Source organism: Enoplosus armatus, chromosome 6, assembly GCF_043641665.1.
Source record: "Enoplosus armatus isolate fEnoArm2 chromosome 6, fEnoArm2.hap1, whole genome shotgun sequence".
NCBI classification, from domain to species: Eukaryota; Metazoa; Chordata; class Actinopteri; order Centrarchiformes; family Enoplosidae; genus Enoplosus; species Enoplosus armatus.
This window is the reverse complement of record NC_092185.1, coordinates 17,338,024-17,356,946: the sequence shown is the minus strand read 5'-3', so window position 1 is coordinate 17,356,946 and position 18,923 is coordinate 17,338,024. Positions and strand designations below refer to the sequence as shown.

General features: G+C 41.3%; 1 protein-coding gene across 1 annotated transcript; it reads right to left on the bottom strand.

The window, feature by feature from the left end:
* Positions 1 to 2,359: 2,359 nt before the first annotated feature.
* cd44b (CD44 molecule (IN blood group) b) lies at positions 2,360 to 13,935 on the bottom strand. The gene is made up of 8 exons (XM_070908074.1): positions 13,726 to 13,935; positions 6,504 to 6,669; positions 5,665 to 5,807; positions 5,450 to 5,509; positions 4,045 to 4,482; positions 3,060 to 3,146; positions 2,812 to 2,890; positions 2,360 to 2,573 (listed from the first exon to the last, which is right to left on the bottom strand). Exons 1-8 carry the CDS (start codon positions 13,790 to 13,792, stop codon positions 2,360 to 2,362), a joined length of 1,254 nt encoding a protein of 417 aa, XP_070764175.1. The 5' UTR covers positions 13,793 to 13,935.
* Between the last annotated feature and the right edge of the window lie 4,988 nt (positions 13,936 to 18,923).

Here is an 18,923-nt window from a genome sequence, read left to right as displayed (position 1 = left end):
CCTCATCGGAGCAAAAATAAAAAAAGATATATAATATTTTTGATATACATTCATGCTTTCTGCTTGTTGAGATATACCCCTCACATAAAGGCAAACGCTCAAGAAAGACAAGAAAGATAGAGACATATACTATAAGATGATAAGCGAGTAGCACAGAGAATGCTTGTTCTTCTCAAGATTGGAATAATTAACTGCATGTAAGTCATTTGTGATGGCAGCATTACGTCTGAGCAGCTTTAGAACAGTATTTAATGATTGAGCACTGTGTGATAAATGCATGCTAATAAGCAGTAATTGTGCTCTTTTCAATGTTTGTCAATGAAGTCACTTTGACTGCACTACATGCATGGAAAGAAGCCATCTCTATCTTTCAAAATGGCCGTCTTTATCTCAGTCTTTGTTTCCTGTGTTAACATGTTCTCACATCACGACCACGGTGCCATGGAAACCTCACTTCCTCTTATATGGGGGCACTGTAACCACTCGCATCCCCTGTCACGCCATTCACTCGCTCCCTTTTTGTCTTCACACATACAGAGTAATGATAATGAGTGAGTGAACACCACATTCCTGCACATATCTGTCTATACACATTTATTTCATTCATGACTTTACAAATCTTTTCAGTGACATCTTTTGTTAATTTGTCATTAAAACCTGCCTACACTACTACATTTGCTACTTCTCCTCAAAATGAATGATATAAGAGCAAAAGCAGGGGAAAAAAATGGAACAAGTCAGAAACAAAAATCTGTTCCCCATCGCTGCATATAATTCAGCGTTACACTGAAAACCAGGAAGAATTAGCTGTCACACAGGGAATAATATTGATATGACACAATGTATGACATATTTCACCAATGAGAAGGTCAGTAGAAAAAACTGGAGTGTTTTGTTTACATGTGTGAATGTACAGATTGTCACATTGAGGCCTGGGCAAGCACACAAGCTTCATTCATCACACCCTTCCCCCTCAGGAGCACAACGGTGTCACAGCCTCTTTCATATGAAGAAACCTTTACATTGCTATGTGTTTACAGCACATGGGCCCCCCATTATCATATGTGCCATGCAGTTTAGCATCTAAAGCTCAGCTGCTGTCACTCACTTAGCTTAAATATTGCATTAACAAAATGGTTAATCTGCTATATCCAATTCTTTATTTTGCTCTTTATTTTTTTCCCCGTACACACGGTGTATATAGTACGTATACATCATCTTCATCATTCTACTTATCCTCAGGATAACATCAGGGACTTCATATCATCATATTCTCTACTCAATATAAATGTATACCATATTAACGTCAGTGGTGTATTAACTGCACCAATTTGGATGCCATACATCAAGTTGATTCATACAATATCCACTCTACTTTGACTATTGCAAAATCCATTCACAATTGCTTACTTCAGAGGTACTGTTCCTAATTAAATAACTCTCAAAATGACACATTCCTTTATTTAAAAAGGGATAGAAAGCCCCTTTCTACCAAAACAACAAAGAGCACTGGCAGCTATTGCTAAGGCATTCCCAACACATATACTTTATATACAGAGACCAAGAAAAAGGGAATCAAAGCTGCATAAATTAAGGTAGTGACATCCCCAGTTGTCTTGAAAATGGAAAAAGCAAACTCCAGTCCACAGGCAATGTCTGAAATATACACAAGGTTACAGCAATAAGCAAACAAAACAAAGAAATGAAACACCTGGAAAACAACAAGGGTTGTTTTGCTCAATATGATTGATGATCTTTTTATCTCAAATAATATAACCCCGTCCTCATCATTGATTTGTTATTGCCCATTTTGGCTGAAAGGCCCTACAATTTAGGATCCACCAATTCTATAAAAAAAAGGAAATCATTTGCCATTAATATGTTCTTCACAAATTCGACCCTCACCACCCCCTCCCTTTAAAACCCATGCCTCTTCAGCCCCATCATCAAACAAAGTACACAGCTCACAAACACAAAGAACTGACACAAAACACACTCACACACCCTGCTATGCACCGATGCATGATACCCCAACATACATGACCGCCGTCCAGTCCTACCTAACCTGGCACACCAGACAAACAAAACGCTGCACATGTTGGTTTGAAATACCTGGTCCCACTGAGAGGCAACAGCTTCAGACCCAGTACAATACTTTGTACCTCAGCTGGACAATCTTTCTAAATAACACACACATACACCCTTACTCAGTGTCCATCCAGTGCTGGCCACCAAAGCAGTTTTTTTACTCCCAGTGTTTGGAGCCCCAACCCCCACCCATCCAACCTCCCAACCATCTCCTCGCTCTATCCCTCCTGTCCTCACCTATTCTTCCCTGTCTTGCCTCTACCCTCCTCTCTCACGCCAGCTGTTCTTTATCTGGCGACTCCTCTAGCGTGATGACGGTGAACTCCTCTGTGTTGCCGTTCTCCTGGATCTTCTCCTTGTTCATGAGGGTCACCATTTCCTGCTCTCTCTCCTGGGCGTGGGAGCTGGATGCTGATGCTGCCGCCCCGTTCCCCTCCCCGCCATCTTTGGGTGTGATCATCAGGGTCTGCTGTTTGCCGCACCAGCTGCAAGAGCACATTCAGACACATTTAGTTATTATAACTATTATTATAAAGGTTTTTTTTTTATGCCATACCTCTGTCAGCAGCAAAATATGTGAAAATTGGAAGACTGACTATTGACTACTGTGCACAGTAAGACAGAGAAACAGAGGGTAGGGGGTAATGTTTATGTCCAAAACAAGTTACATGACAGCTCTATTAGTGTAAGATGAAAAAAAAAATCAATCAAAGCTTGGCATACCTGTTTCTTTTGGCAACAGCTGCACACACAAGAAGAATAGCAGCAACTGCCACAATCACTCCAATGATTACCAGCCAGTCTGGGGGGAGAAATAACAAGCCATGAGTCTGCAGTATTAAAACTGAGTCAGTGAGAAATAAACATCACTGTCAGTAAGGGTGCACTTTTCCCAACATGGTCTTATTTGACTGCAATCACTACAGACTTCAGGGTGTTAGAGGTGTATGTGAAGTAACATGGTTGCTCACTCGATGAACCGCTGCTCTCCCGTTGATCAGGCTCAGACGCAGCAGGACCCAGGACTCGTCCCTTGCCATTAGGTTGCTGTTGTGGAGCTGCATTGTCAATAAAACAAAATGTAAACATGTCAATCATCTTGGGTACAGGTCATTCACTGACTTATCAAACTCCAAAGTACCCAGAAATACTCAGGTTTAGTATTATTCAAAAGTATTCTCGCAATTAAAACTTAAAACTAGATGAAATATTCAAATGTATTTGTCTGTATCACAGAGGATGTCTTTCACTTTAAATGGCCTTAAATCATATATGCATTTTCATCTCTTTCCGAGGCTGCTGGCTTTTTGGCACCAGATACTGCAGGGTATACAATAGGAAAGCTGCTTTTCCTTTTACATGACCTGCATAAAACTGTTATATCTAGTCCTAGTTATTTGTCTGAAAATTAAACTCATGTGATTTACAGATTTGATTTGGATTCACTTGTACAGCAAATTGAACTGTATATATGTTTCAATACCTTCAATACACACTTTTGTGCATTTGGTGTGTTTGTTGAATACGCTGAGCCTGATTGTAATTCCTCTTAGGGACATCGAGACAAAATCACTGAGGCTTGTTTTGCAACAAATCCATTCAACAGCTCAACCTAACACAAGGGGGCGTCATGTGTTCTTAAAGTTACTTCAGTCCTCCCAAAACCTGTTGCATCTGTTGTCAGGGTGTGCTGTTCCATGCATTTTAAAAATAATTTAACTCCAGTCCTGACATTTTTTCATGATTACACTTTTGGATATACAGAGGGACCAAATAACAGGAACCTTGCAATATAATGCAATCCAAAAATGACTTTAGAGCTGAACCAGCACTCAATCTCTCTCATTCTCCACAAAACTGAACATTATTAGCACCACAGAGGTGCTCTATTGCATGGCTATTATGCAGGAATGCATTACATTGTCAGGTGTTGACTTTTGCTTGTGTTTTTCTTACACTCATCATCATCTCCGACAGGATCTATTCTCTCAGTCTGTGGCTCATTTTCAGTGGGAGGTTGTGTTTCCTGTGGCTCTCCAACAGGGGCCGTTGGAGAGGCTCCCTCCTCCTCAGAGAGGGGTGGCATCATCCCAGATCCAGTGGGCTGGTCGAACTCTCCGGGAGGGAAAGTAAACCCCACACTGCCGTTCTCACTCCCTCCAGACGGGTTGCCTTCCACAGAAGGACCCTCAGTCGAGGCCTCTGGCTCCTCTGGACTCAGGTCTGTGGGAGTAGTAGTGGCTGACTGGGTAATTTCAATCACCCCCCCAAGAGCATCTTCCCCAGTGGCTACCGTGGGGTCACCACTCTCACTGTCAGAAGCATCCTCTGGTTGTGCTGTCTCTTCCTGGCCTTCTGCTGCTGTTGTGGCCTGAGGTTGTGGTGAGGGATCAGCTGGTTGGAGAACAGAGAGAGCCATGAATGGTTACAGTCACACATAACTTTTGATATGTTTTGTAAGAACAACAGAAACCATTTCTTATTAATATTTTATAGTGTTTTAAAGCCTGATTACATTCTCTTCTGGGATTTAAACTTTTTTTTCACTTTTCACTTTTCAGTTCATCTTAACATGCCAACATTTCTATATAAAATGCATGCATGTTAACTTGATACACTTTGCACCAATGTGTCATTCAGCTCTCTTCTCTCTGGATTTTAAACATTAAAAGGCATACTTTTGATTTTGTTTTGCTTCTTAACATTCATGTAAACTGATAGGGCCTTGTCATTTTTGTGAAAGAAGGACTTTTTGAAGTTGGAGTCTTTTATTTAAGTTTTTATTTCAGTGCACTGTCACTGTAATTGTTGCCAAATCCATGTTAATACTTAACATGTAAGAGCTTTGTCCCTGCATTCAAGATAGCCTGGTGTTGGGTGGGGAAAATTATCCCTCATTAGCACTCAAGGTGGTCATAAAAAGTGATGACCCCCCCCCCCCCCCCGTCTCCTACAAAACTGTATGTCCCACCTCAGAGAAGCTGAGAGGATGTTGGTGTTGACTAAAGAGATGAGATAATTTGGTAACTAGAGCGAGGTGTTGTCTAAGAGGTTGCTTAAAATTGGTCAAATAATTAATTCTGAATTGTGTTTTCTGTCAATTCTATGATGGATGTCAAATATGAATACATTATCAACTGAGTTTCATAAGCTGAAAATGCTGCATATTTTTAAATGTTGACATCCTGTAAATCAAGACAATATTTCAGTAGGTCTAATGATAGAAACAGATTACCCTGATTTTATGATATAATTTTTGAGCTTTGGTTTCAGATTATATTGGTGTTTAAACTTTGGATTTATGGTGACAAATGGGTACCACATGTATTACAATAAGGTGCGGGTGAATGGGTATGCTAACCTGGTGCATCTGAGTGTTCAGTTTCTGTAAAGTATTTCTCACAGTTCTTCTCAGGCCCAACTGGCACATGGGGGAAAAGGAAATAGATGTTACCAACATGGAAAAGCAAATAACAACAAAGTCTTTACGATGCAAGCTGTAAATGTTAGATGACATCTCAGTAATTTGAGTATTTAGACTGCACTGATAAAGTGTAACTGACTATTTCCTGTCACCTTTTTCATCATAGCAGTAGGCATCATAGAGATCTTTAGCAGTTACACGTGGATTAACAATGAACCCAGTCATGTTCTTTGCACAGTTTTCATGGTAGCTGTGTCTGAGGATGGCAACGCTCACATTGCTGGTCCAGCCGTTCCTGAATAGACACAACAATACTATTATTAGAAAGACATATTTTGACACTGTTTGTAGCAAATGATGAAACATTTGTTGATACAGAATGCAATTTGTCTCCAAGTAGCAGAATCTAAACACGGAGCAAACTAAACACTAAAAACGGAAGTGATCCACACAGAGACGTCAAGCCAAATGCTGTTGAGAAACAGATGGTAGTTTCATTCGTTGGAAGTTTATGTGGTGCCAAACACTTGACAAACGTAGCATATCTGTGTTGTAGCATATCTCCTTCCTATTTTCTGGTTTTACATCTCTTGAAGAAGTGCAATGACAGTGACCAAGTGCATTTAAAGTGCAAGCTAAACTGTGGGATTTCATTTTCATTTCTGACTATGAGTGAAAGCATTTCCTATGATATTTTATAACTGAAGAAGATCCAATGTACAATTTCCCCCCGGGGATCAATAAAGTATTTCTGATTCTGATTCTGAAAGGTCAAATGTTGCGACCTGTGAGAGGGCCCAACTCATGACAAGATCTTGAGAATTTGGGGTTGTTCCAAATGTTCAATCTACATTCTTCTGTACGTCGTACAGCTTAAAAACTACATTTCATCTAACACACAGTCACATGATTTTAACAAACGTCTTCGTCAAAAAAAAAATGTCTTGTTTACAACAATTAATACAAATAATTCAAAGGCTTGTGGTTTCACCTGCATGTTTCCATGCTTTTAGCATAGGCCTCCTGGACTTGTTCTGGACTCGCCAAGGTGGTCTGCAGCTGCTCACACACCTTTTGAGCCATGTCAAAGTTCAGGGAGTGACGGGTTTCTCCCTGCACCAGAAATACCCCGGCATAGCTGCAGCTGCGGGAATTCACTGTAGAGAAAGAGATGGAAAAAATACAGGATCAGTGTCTTACAGGATTCATGGCCATTTAGATATTGTATACGTATACTGTATGTGGGGGTTGGAGTAGCCTGCAGGTTACAGAGTTCGTCATTGCTTATGTTGTGTATGTTATTTTACTTCTAGCCAGTAACAGGGAACCACAGAGTAGCCAAAGGGCTGAAGTGAAGTTGATTTTAGACAACTACTAGAGGCTACAGAGAAAACAATAATTTATGGAAAAGATGAGGAATTGTTCCAGTCAGTCGAGAACAAATCTAATAACTGAATAACACTTTTTTAAATACATGTAACATCAATATGTCATTTCATTTTGTTTTGGTCTTCAAAACTTAATAGCTCAAAAGTATATTTACAACAGGCAACATTGAGATAAAGCATATAGGTTTAAGACCAAGGTTGCTTTTGAAATAACACACTACAGTAAGGATACAGAAGCTGTGGATTACATAATTGGAACAAATGATTTGGTCTTGTTATGATACACAGTAGAATCAATATGAGAGAAACAACACTCCATCTGAGGATCCATTCAATATTCATCCTTTTACCTTCTTTTTCCAGACAGAGGACACACAGCTAATAGGATTTTTCATGTGGCACCGCACAACATTTTACTTTTGTGTCAGTATTCAAGTGTTAGTCATGAGATGGGAGAAGCATCATGGGACAGGCAGCATACTCATGAACAGTGTTTAGCCCCCAGGCCTCGCTAAGATTTATCTTTTTTTTTTTTGTATAAACAAAGCGTGTACACACATACACATACACACACATACACACGCGCTGTATGCTTGAGATGCCAGGAAATAAGTACTCAATCATGCCGTCACAAGAAACAGTTTCACTATACTTTTCACCACACTAACGGACCTCTGCCTCTGCTTATTGAACAAACTTTAATAACCCTTTCTAATGAGGCATATTTTCAAAAAGAAATGCTTAATAGATCAGTAATATGCCATGGATGAGAGCAAGATTGCCAGATTGTGAAAAGTCCTTTAACTGTTGTGCACTGTATCTACCTCTAACTTGTCTCTGTCTTATTCTGTTTAACTGCCTTTATTAAGTATGCCTAACTGGAAGGTGGCACTGCAATCTAGTCCCTGGTGCACTGCGTGTCCGGTGTGTAATGCTCAGTCTGTTTACTTAAGTTTGCTTCACTAAAGGAGAAATCTCAGGGAAATGACTTTGCCCTCGTTGAAATGAAAACAAAAAATGCAAACTAGGCCTTGCAAATGAGCAGACGAACAGGCAGCACACGTAGATCACTCCATTCAAATAGCCACACGTCCATTACAAAAAGAAAGTAATGATTGGCAAGAAAAAGATTTTCCTGATATGAGCAGGTGATCATTTGCATCAATGAAAGAGAGAGACACCATTTGAAGAGTCTTACGATATAACTGGTGACACACAGCCCTCACGCTGAATATTTACCCATGACGTTGTCTCCATAGTGATCTTTGGTTCCTTCTCCCACACAGATAAACAAGAAGAATTTAGTGCATGATCATCTCTGTGAAAGCTATTTTGTAAAACATCTCATTTCCATTATGGAACACTGAAATCTGATAGTTGCAGATTTCATGGGAAATGGCAGAAGTCATAAAATTCATTATCCACATGCGCACCCTGAAAATGCGATCAGGAAACTGATCTGTTAATTCTGTGGAGGCTTAACAGATAGTACTAACTAAAGTGCTGACAAGAGGCATGTGACAACATTTTGTGCAGCAAGACTCAAGCTCACAAAATAAAGATTCCAGTGCAGTCAATATCATACTGGCTGTGGGTTTCATATCTTATGTTGGCAAGAAAAGAGAAAGCAAAAATAGGATCCTTTACCACAGACACTTGTAAGATTTCTTGAAATCCGTACTGTTATCATATCAGCATCTGTTTGGTGCTTGCTTCAATGTGCTACCATGGTGACAGATGCACGGGTTATGAAAGATGTGCTATTGCTAAGTCACTCAGCAACAACGCAAGACTTGCACAGGAAAACACCACACATAACACATACCATCATTTTTGACGGCTGAGTTTCTCGAAGCCTTGTAAATAGAAAAACAAAAATCTAACCTGCAGTCACACCTGGTACACAGTTTGTGAACAAAACAAACCATGCCCACTTATTTCAGTTAACAACGTCCACTAACTGGAATTCTCATATATTCACACATCTCCTGAAGGACATTACACGGTACAACCAAAGCCAGCAGCTGTAGTGTGAAGTATTTAATTAAGAAATGTGTTGAAAGACTTTTACTAAAAACATAGACCCTCATGTTTTCTCACCTGGATGATGTTGCTCACAGTTTCAGGGAAAAACAGAAAATATAAATTACAAGTTGCAAGAAAAAATCATGCTGGGGCACTGAATTGAAATATACTTAACATTTTTTTTTCCTTTTCAGCTGCAGTTAATTAGTTAACACAGCATTTCAGGCTACATCCTGAACTTGACTCCTGCATTGAGGCGTGTAAATTCAAGAAAGAAAAGCAAGAAAATGCTAAAACATTAAGATGACATAAGACAGTATATTGGTTTTGCCTTAATGAAATATCCTGCATGTTGAAGCTATCCCAACTACAGATATTTATATCCAAACTGGAGATACTAGATATGCCTAGCAAAATTGCTATTTGTTATTTTGTGGCCATGTTTGTCACTTTGCTGTGGAGAAAGCTGACTTCTAATAGATTAGATATGATAAAAAGCCCGGCCCTCCATTTTTCCACTGCCTGTAATGAGTAAACAGAGCACTAGCAGCAGCAGGAAGTTGAGCTCTCTGCTGTTAGTGGCAGTTGGTCAACAAGTTAGTGCCAACACTTGCTCTGTAAGGCATTTTCAGTTCTTTGCTTCTCTCTCTCCATCTCTCTTACACACATACACACACACACCTGAAAGGACCTCAACTCATGCTGCCACATGGCACAGTGTCCCTGAAAGTAAAGGGGTGAAAAACAAGACAGCGGCCCTGGATCTTGCAAACCTGCCCAGAGAGATCAAAAGGAAGCACAGCTTACCATCAGTGAGCTGAAAACGGGGCTGACATGAATCTGAGGCGTAATCATTAGTATGCAGAAGGAACGGTCATGGGTGTCTTTATACAGTCCAGAGGCCTGCTATGCCAAGGCACTGACTCTCCCAAAGGCTCCATTGTCACCTAATAGAGTTGAAACCAAGGAGACTGCAAAGTCTGGATGGACAGAACCTGAGAGAAAGGGAGCTTTAAAACAACGTCTTGCCAAAACCTCCAGCTGCTCTAGATGTAATAGACAAGCCTGACTCTCCACTCTCCCTTCACTTTCTCCCCCCTCCCCTCTCTCTGATTCACTTGTTTTCTTTCATTACCCTCTGTTTGTCTTTTCTATGCCAGCAATAAAGTACAAATTACCCCCTGCATGCAGGTGCACAAACACACAGGCAGATAACAGATGCACATGCACACAAACACACTCGAATGTTTGCTGATAATTTCTTCAGTCATAACCTTTGTAGAGCCAAGACATGGAGCAGCAACAGAGCCCATATTCTCAGTGTCTTGATGTCAAGATTAATAACACAGACAACATTGGCTTATTTTTTATCCTCTCATCTGCATCTTTCCTCATGTGTAGTCTCAGATACACACACTCAAAAGGTTCTCACTAAAGTTCTGTGCAGGAATCCCATGCTTGAACAGAGAATGTACTGTACATTACTTCTGTGACATCCTTTTGGCCATAGTTCATCAGCTGGTTTGGAGATAGACCTTGTTACCGTCACCCCCACAATGCTCCAGTGTCCTGCATTATCACACTTGAGCGAATCTGCTCTGTCAGCAGGCATGTCTTTCCCTCCACTGGTCACAGGTCCACCGGGCCAGTGGGACAGGTGAAACATGAGACCTGGTGCAAATATGTTTGTGCACACACACACACACACACACACACACACACTCACAGCATTACCTGAAGGTCACAACAAGGACTCTCACTATCTGTCCGTCTCTCCAACGTGCCATTTCCTGTCACACCTTCTGTCTCCCTACACCTCCACCCAGTGTATACACAAAGCAGCCCAGCTTCCTTTCAAACAGAACAAGCAGATGCACTTTTTTTTTCTTTAGCCTTTTAATAAACGTTAAACGCCTTAAAGCTCTCCTCTAAATTAAAAAGAAGGTTGCAATGAATCCAAATAGATGATCTGTGATAAGAGACTTGACCTCCAACATTCTTTTCCAACATTCAGATTTGAAGATAAAGGAGACTTTAGTGGAAATTACACACTTTAAAGCATACCATACACTATAGAAGTAGTGCTTTAATGTTTTTGTTAGCACTATTATTAACTGCCGAACTGTGATATGTTTTACCAAACAAAAAGGCTGTTTTTCATGATAGTGTGGTCATGAACATCTGCCTTCTGTTTTTTGTAATTCCTTATTCAAGGCTTTTAATCAAGGTATTCTTTTTTTCTAGTTTTTCTTGCAGTAGTAAATATTTTGGGAAATACACTTATTTACTTCCTTTGTTGAGAACTGGGAGTTGGTTAGCCTGGCTTAGCACACAGACATCTAGCTACTTTAGCACTCAAAAATATGCTAAACAGCACATCTGAAGCTAACTATTAACAAATATCTTGTTTGCTTAATCCATACCACAAACAGAAATTTGCACATCGCCAAGTTAGCTGTTTCCCTCTGCTTCCGGTCTTTATGCTAGGGCTAACCTAATCGCCCTCTAGCTCCACAATTAAGGTACCAACACAAGAGTGGTATCGATCTTCTCATTAATTCTCAGAAAGAATTTCCAAAAATGTCACTCCTCTATTCCTCGAAAGTAACAGTATTGTTATTTATATCTATCAGATTTAGCCTTCTTGTTTGCAAAACACCTCTTCCTTTTTGTCCCAACATGCACATTTCAGTGCCTTTGTGCTTAAAATCAAAGTATAGATCCAGTATAATCTGTTGTAATGTCTGATGACACAGTGAGTTAGGAATCACTGCCTCATGCAGGAGCATGTGTGTACATTACAGAGCTCTTTTGGAGCAGTTTTCCCAAGGATACAAAGACGTTAGTGTATATGGGGAGGGAAAGTAGACAGAGGGAGTGTGGGTAGGGAGCCTGAAACTCACAAAAATGTTTAAAAAGAAAATTAGAAGGTTTAACAGCACACAAAGATATAGATGAAACCTGGAATATGTGGACCCCTGCACCATGTAAGACCAGTTCAGTCAGTGTCAAAGGCACTGGGTAAAGAAGAGAAAATTAAAAGAGAGGAGTTGTACAAGATGTTGGTGCAGGGCCACTCAGCTTTAGGGTGGTTGATATGTAGAGGAGAGTACATTGGTAGAGAAGGCAAACACGTGTCTGAGAGTCTCAGGTGGCAGGAGATGGTACTCAGAGCCTGTACAGGCACAAGCCCTCTTTGTCAGGGCCCAGTCCCAGTCTACGGGGCCCCTGACCACCCCTCACAGTGAAACATGACACGGTTGCATGCAGGACGGCGGATCGTTACGCCAAGGAGGCAAATACGGCCACATTTGCAGGAAGTCCAGCGGTCATGTTGGCCAGAGTGCATGCATTTGAGTTTGTGTGCCTGTGTGTGTGTGAGTGAGAGAGATACTAATCTTTTGCATGGAAGACGCAGGACTGAGAATTATGGTCAGTCTGTTATTGCTCTAAGTAGACAATCTGCACTTGCTATCATATAGGAAACTCAAAAGATACAAGAGCACTAAGCTCACACATTAGATAAAGTTACTGAAAATTTTGGATGTGTTGAAAGCTCTGAATATGTTTTCATTCTGATGATCAGATCACCACTTGAAACTGACAAATGATCAAATTTGGAAGGTCTCACAGATAATATAACTCTTTACAGTCTCATGATCAACTCAATTAATGAAGTGCCGTAATGAATTTGAACTCTCCTAAATTGCGTTTTTATCACATTCATTGCAGAGGTCATACAGTTACTAACTAATTCAATTAACTACTGGGGGACGTCTGGACCAGGAGGAGCTGTACCACCGCAGGACTCTTCTTGCCAGACACCAATTACTCTAAACACTCAAACATAGGGATACATACACAAACATATCAACAGCTCACAACTCCTCAGCACACAGGGAGTCTTGAGGGGGCAAACACATGTTGGGGGAGTGGGGGGGGGACTACCTACAAGCTGTCTAGGTAGTCTTTTATTTGCCTTTAAATACAGGTCAAATATATAGCTTGATGCTGGTTGTTCTTTGGTGCAGTGCCAGAGGGAGTCTTTGTGAACAACCCCACCTCCATCTCCTCAGGGAACAAGCCAGACGAACCTAGACCTGTTTGATTCAGCACCAACTTCACCTCCAGAGATATATTGCTCCGAGCAACGAATCCAATCAAAACCTTACACAGAAAGCACATGTGAGAACGAGACAAAGAGAAAAGAGGGAGACATCCAGGGGGGGGGAAAGCTAGAGCGATTGCTGAACATCCTTTGTGTCAGAGAATAAAGCATTAAGCGTGGCAGCACAGACTCCAGCTGTAGCAGCACAGTAAGAAAAAAAACTCCCAATTTATGTTTTTACCTGAAAAGAAGGACTGCTTGTAAAAGCTACACTGATCATCCAAAACCCTGACAAATAAGGTTCACTTCCCAGCGTGTGAATGTGTGTGAGACAGAGAGTGAGCAAGAGCGCCTGTCTCCTTTGTGTCTATCAGGAGTCTCAGACTGCCAGACGCAAGCCTGTCTGTGCTGGTGTAGCACACGCTCTCTTGCCGGCATCCACTCATCCATTCTACAAGCAGTAGCAGCAGCAGCAGCAGCAGAGCATAGCCTCTTTCTTTCTCTTTACATGAATGCTCACTCAAATTCTCAACGGGGCTCAAGAAGGGAAAAAATAGCAATACTGTCTGGACCTAAAAATATGGCAACAAAGGAGTGTTGCCAGGCAGTCAGCCAGGCACAATTTAGGCAGAGTAAGGTAAAAAATTCCCCAAACAAAGAGCCATCCGCTGGGCGAAGGCAGGTCCCCTCACCTTTAAGTTGTTCTGACCTGGAGGAGGCCAGTAATCCAAAGGTGACCCCCAAGAGAAGCATCCACATCCTGGGCAAAGCGTCTGGCGATGGCTGGGTGAGTATCTGGGAGTAAAGGTGTGTAACAGTTCTCCTGTGGTCCTGTCTTCCCTCTGCCAGAAGTGACGGGTGGTTTGTGTGTGTGTGTACGTGTGTGTGTGTGTGTGTGTGTGTGTGTGTGTGAAAGAGAGAGAGAGAGAATGAGTGAGAGAGCAGTAAAAAAAAAGAGAGAGAGAGAGAAAAGAAACCTGTCACTGTGGTGAAGGGAGTTGCTGTGAGTGTCTGGTAGCTGCTGGAGCTGACTCAGACTTTGCCCCAACTTTTCTATTCGCTGCCCGAAAGACACGGAGGCTAGTGGCACACAGGCAGAAGGGAAAGAGTGGTTCATGTGAGCACACACCCTTCTGCCTCTCCCACACTTGCCCCACCTCCCCTCCCGCCCCACCTCACACAGCCTCTCTTTTCCTCCCTTGCTCTGTCTGTCCTGTCGTCCTGCCTCTACAGTTTGCAATGGACAAGAAGAAGGTGATTTCTCCTTCTGTCTGGCTGCTTATCCTTGTCTCCCTCCTTCCCTACACCCCCCCCCCCCCCCCCCCCTTCCTCTTTTCATGTTCCTGACAGCAACAGTTTCTGAGAGCCCATCTGGTCTTTTGTTCCTCACTCCATTTTCAATTCATCCGATTTTCTTGTCTCCGGCTCCCTTGCGCTCTCTGTCTTTCTCTCGGGCTGTATGTCTCAGTGTGATCCTGTGCCACCAATTGAAAGAGGTCACATGCATTTCACAGTGACACACATCACCTTCAAGTTTTTATAGACCCCCCCAAAACATTTGATAGAAAACTCGGAAATACTGCACACATTTCTCTGTCTAACATCTGTTTTTACCTGACTTGATCTGATTGCACTGATTGGCCAACATACAAAAATTCATCAGAATAAATCTGTTTAAGATGCAAAAGCAAGCGCCAGTAGAGAGCTACTTATTTAAACCTCTACTACTACTATAAATAGAAATGACAAAAATGATGGTCATGAACATCTGTTGCAGCTACACTTCCAACTAAGGAGCCCAACCAAGTATTTTCCACCTCCATCATGAGAAATCTGCCTTCACTCTTAGCTCTGGGTTTAACATTTGTGGTGAAGGATGCAGTCTTCTCAGATTTCTGGGATTTCTCCGGCGACATCATATCTTGTGTTGTTTGTATGGGATTGTGCAATATCTCAAATAAACACAACTGTGATAAGAATTCATTACTGCTGGTCTGTAATTTCGTGACTTCCTTACCAACCAAGAATCTCAGATGGCTCAGCATAGCCAGTAACTTTGTAGTCATGGGGACAGCACTTAAATAAACTGACGTGACCTGGTCCTTCAGTTGAACACAGTTATTATTACACTCAATAGCTTATGGCACTTAAATCACAGAACAACGGCTGTGCTTTGGCACAATAGTGCCTTGAGCCAACATCATCATGCTAACATGCTCAAAATGACAACGCTAACACGCTGATCTTAAGCAGGTGTAATCCCAAACGCAATCGCAAACTGTTGCAAACATGCCCGTGTTGGCCCACTGTGGATAAATGTGGGTTTACTGTGGGCAGGGGCAAACCCACACTAACCCCATGTGGCCCCCTGTGGGTTGGCCCATGTGGAGTTCACAGCAGGTTTGCCCTTAAGAGCGCCAATGTGGGTTTTCTGTGGGCCTAGCATGGACTAACCAACAAGGGGCCCATGTGGGTTTTCTGTTTTGGCCTTTGGGGTATTAAGTTATAAACTAAAGTATTTGACAAATTGACCTGGAGATGGTACTTAATAGAAAGTTAAAAGGGATCACCAAAATGATTCATGATTCAGCCAGAGAGAACCATGGATGTCTGCACCACATTTCATGGCAATCCATCCAATAGTTAATAAGATATTTCAGTCTGGACCAAAGTGGTGGACCAACTGACTGACCAACAGGCCAACATTGCCATCCCTTGAACCTTGCCCTAGTCGCTAGCATGACAAAAAATACCAAAATACACCTGAACACAAAGACTGCCATCAGAGTCCCAAACATAACCTCCATCACAGCTAATAATGATCTATAAAAATGCAGGAAAAGAAATAAGTGGAACTAATTGCGGAACAATACTAAAGACATTGAGAACAAAGTAGCTACTCCCAGTGGATCACTAGGACTAGCCTGTCGACTTCCCTTAGCCTTTACTGACCTCCGGTTTGGGGCAAACCACCATCGGTCTAGTGGTTTCACAAGTAGGGGTAAATGCAAAGACTAAGATTTAATTGGCCAAGATTTCTCACAACAAATAAAGGTCACAAAGAGTATCCGGGAGAGATTCACACTTCTTACCCCACAGATACAGGTTACTTCCTGTTTTAGCTGTTGCCATAGTGACACTTGTTTATAGTTCATCTGAAGCAAACACAGCAAAGAAACATTCACATTCTCATATCAGAAAAACCATGTGAGGTTGTATTTGGTTCACGGTTCATGTAAACCACATTGAATTTGTCCCTGTTTTTGCATTACATAAATAAAGTTTGCCTTGCCTTGCCTGCTGTGATTAATACATTTTCTGTGATATGAAGACTAATGTGTAAATATGTCTAAATAAAAAATGATTTATAGTCCAATTTAATAAGGTACTGAACTGAAAATAAAACAGTCAAACTGACAGTGAAACCTAGACAGATAAGATAATGAAAAATAGAGTGTAAGAGACAGAGAAGGAAACAGAGAGTGACAGAGACACACTGAAGACAAATGATTATCCAGCCTGAGTTTCCCTTTCAGAACAAAGTCTGTCCTAGTTTCTTCCTCTGGAGAAACAACATTGACAAACTGCAAAGGCGATCCACTCCTTTAATTAATAGTTTGGTAAATGTGTAACATTTGCAAACAGCTGAACATACACACTGTACCATGTAGGCTAGACTGAATAAAAGAGAAGTATCTTGGTCGACACTTGAGCACGACGGAATGCACAAAACTTTCAATCACTGTCAGTCTATAGAAGCAAAATAAACTTCTTCACCTAAGTTGAACTCATCCTGTTTTGGGGATTGTGTGAACATGAACGTAACCTAAGTGGGTCATGTTTCACATGTAAGTGTGAACTGGCTTTGAAAGAAAAATAACAGTTAACCAAGGCTACAGGTTTGTTATCTGGCTATCTTTGCTGCATGACGTTACAACAGCACAAAAAAGCAAAAACACTGGAGGTGAACAGCTGTATACTGGGCATGACTGAACCCTAAATTAAACATCAGACAGCTGAGTCAGCCAATACGCATCCAGCAAAGGAAAAAAACATTTCCATGATGGTTACTCAGTGAGAACACACACACACACACACACACACACACACACACACACACACACACACACACTCTCATCAGACGTCCTTGTGGTTGGGAATCCTTGTGGTAATAGCTGACTAATGGCACCTCCTCAGCATTCCTGCTAGGCAACGTGCCTTTTTCCCTCCAACCAGCGCAGTCGCTGGAATGCGACTAGAAGAGATTGCAAGATGTCCATATACGTACAGAATAGCGAGATGAAATCCACCATTCACCGTCTAAACACCCAGTGAATATGAATGTTTGCACAGATGTGGTGTAATGATGAGAACTATACGGTGTACAGCTACTGGTGCAGACTTTTATAAGACTAAGATTGCATTAAGCTTCCACACATTTTAATCTGATCCACCTCTGGAAGGGCGCGTGATTTATTAGATGTTTGTGTCTTCATCTGACATTTCAACTTCCTGTTCTTACATCCTGTTAACTGAAAGTACTGAGAGGCAACCAGAAGTCTATCAATGTTGCTTCCTGTGTTGAAGGTTTCTGAGGAGGTAAGGGTGGTTCAGAATCAGAATCACAATCAGAAATACTTTATTGATCCCCGGGGGAAATTGTCAAAAGTAGAAAGTAGCATAAATTAGAAATAAAAGTATGTACAAAATATAAAAAACAAGAAATAGAAAAATATAAAATTTACATTATTTAAGTGAAAAATAAAAGTAAAAAAATATATACAATAACAATGTATATGTATGTGTATATATATATATATATATATATATATATATATATATATATATATATATATGTATGTATTGCACTGTTGTGTATGACTATATATGTATTGCACTGAAACATTTAAACATGCCAGGAGTGTGTCCTTGTTGCGTATATTTGGCCGATAGATGAGCTCTGCCTCACCCTGCAGTGTCTCAGGCTGAATGAGCTGTCCTGGCGTCATGGGAGCATGACTGGAGTGCTTCAAAAGGCCTGGCTTTGTGCAACGACAACAAAGCAAGGGCCTCCCTTGTGTTTGGGTGCTGGGACAGCAGAGCGGGCGTGTTTGGACAGTGAGTGTCATAGAGTACTGTATGGCCATCTGGAATGTCCTGTGTCATCCCCAATCTGGGTCGCACTCTCAGCCAGCACGGTAATGATAAGCCACAGTAACCTCACAGGTGAAATGTTTGTGGATGCCACTTGGTTTCTGATTGATTTATATGTGCTTTCTTTCAGACCTCTAACACAGGATGCCTTCAGTTGAGCGGCAATGGAAGCTCTTCTAAGAAATGACAAAGATCTAAAAGTAGTACAACTCAGACAGAAGAAGGAAGTGGAAGTATGAGGTGGTCGTTTTGCGCAAGCAAAGCCTGCATCCCAGTTAAAAGACGACTGCATAGAGAAGTGCTGGTAGTAAGGGAAAACGGGGAGACCAGAGGAAATCCTGTCAACAATGGTTGAACAAACTTGAGCGTGAGATAATGTGGATGAGAGCAAGCCTCTCACCAACCCTGGTGATCACTCACAAAGCCTGTTCACACAGGGAAATATGTGTCTGTGTGAGACCAGAGAAAGAGACAGAGAGGGGCTCCTGAGAGGAAAAACAGACTAAAATGGTTCATTATTGGATGATGAAACCAAAAAGTTACATTTACAAGTGAACAAATTATTCATCATCAATCATTGATCCCTATTTTATCCTCAAAAATGCTACCTTCCTTTACAAGATGGAGAAATCCATTAAAAATCCAATTGATTCCTTTTGAAAGCCTTAGTACTGTTAATACATAAATGGTTCCAAGCTTTAATATAGCCCAAGAAGACTGAGAGGGGCTGGATGGA

Coding starts and splice junctions, on each gene's coding strand:
- cd44b (XM_070908074.1), bottom strand. CDS start 13,792: ATGTGGATGCTTCTCTTGGGGGTCACCTTTGGATTACTGGCCTCCTCC. Junction 5,808..6,503: donor AAAAGCATGGAAACATGCAG/GTGAAACCACAA, acceptor GTGTCTATTCAG/GAACGGCTGGACCAGCAATG. Junction 4,483..5,449: donor TGAACACTCAGATGCACCAG/GTTAGCATACCC, acceptor TTCTCCAACCAG/CTGATCCCTCACCACAACCT.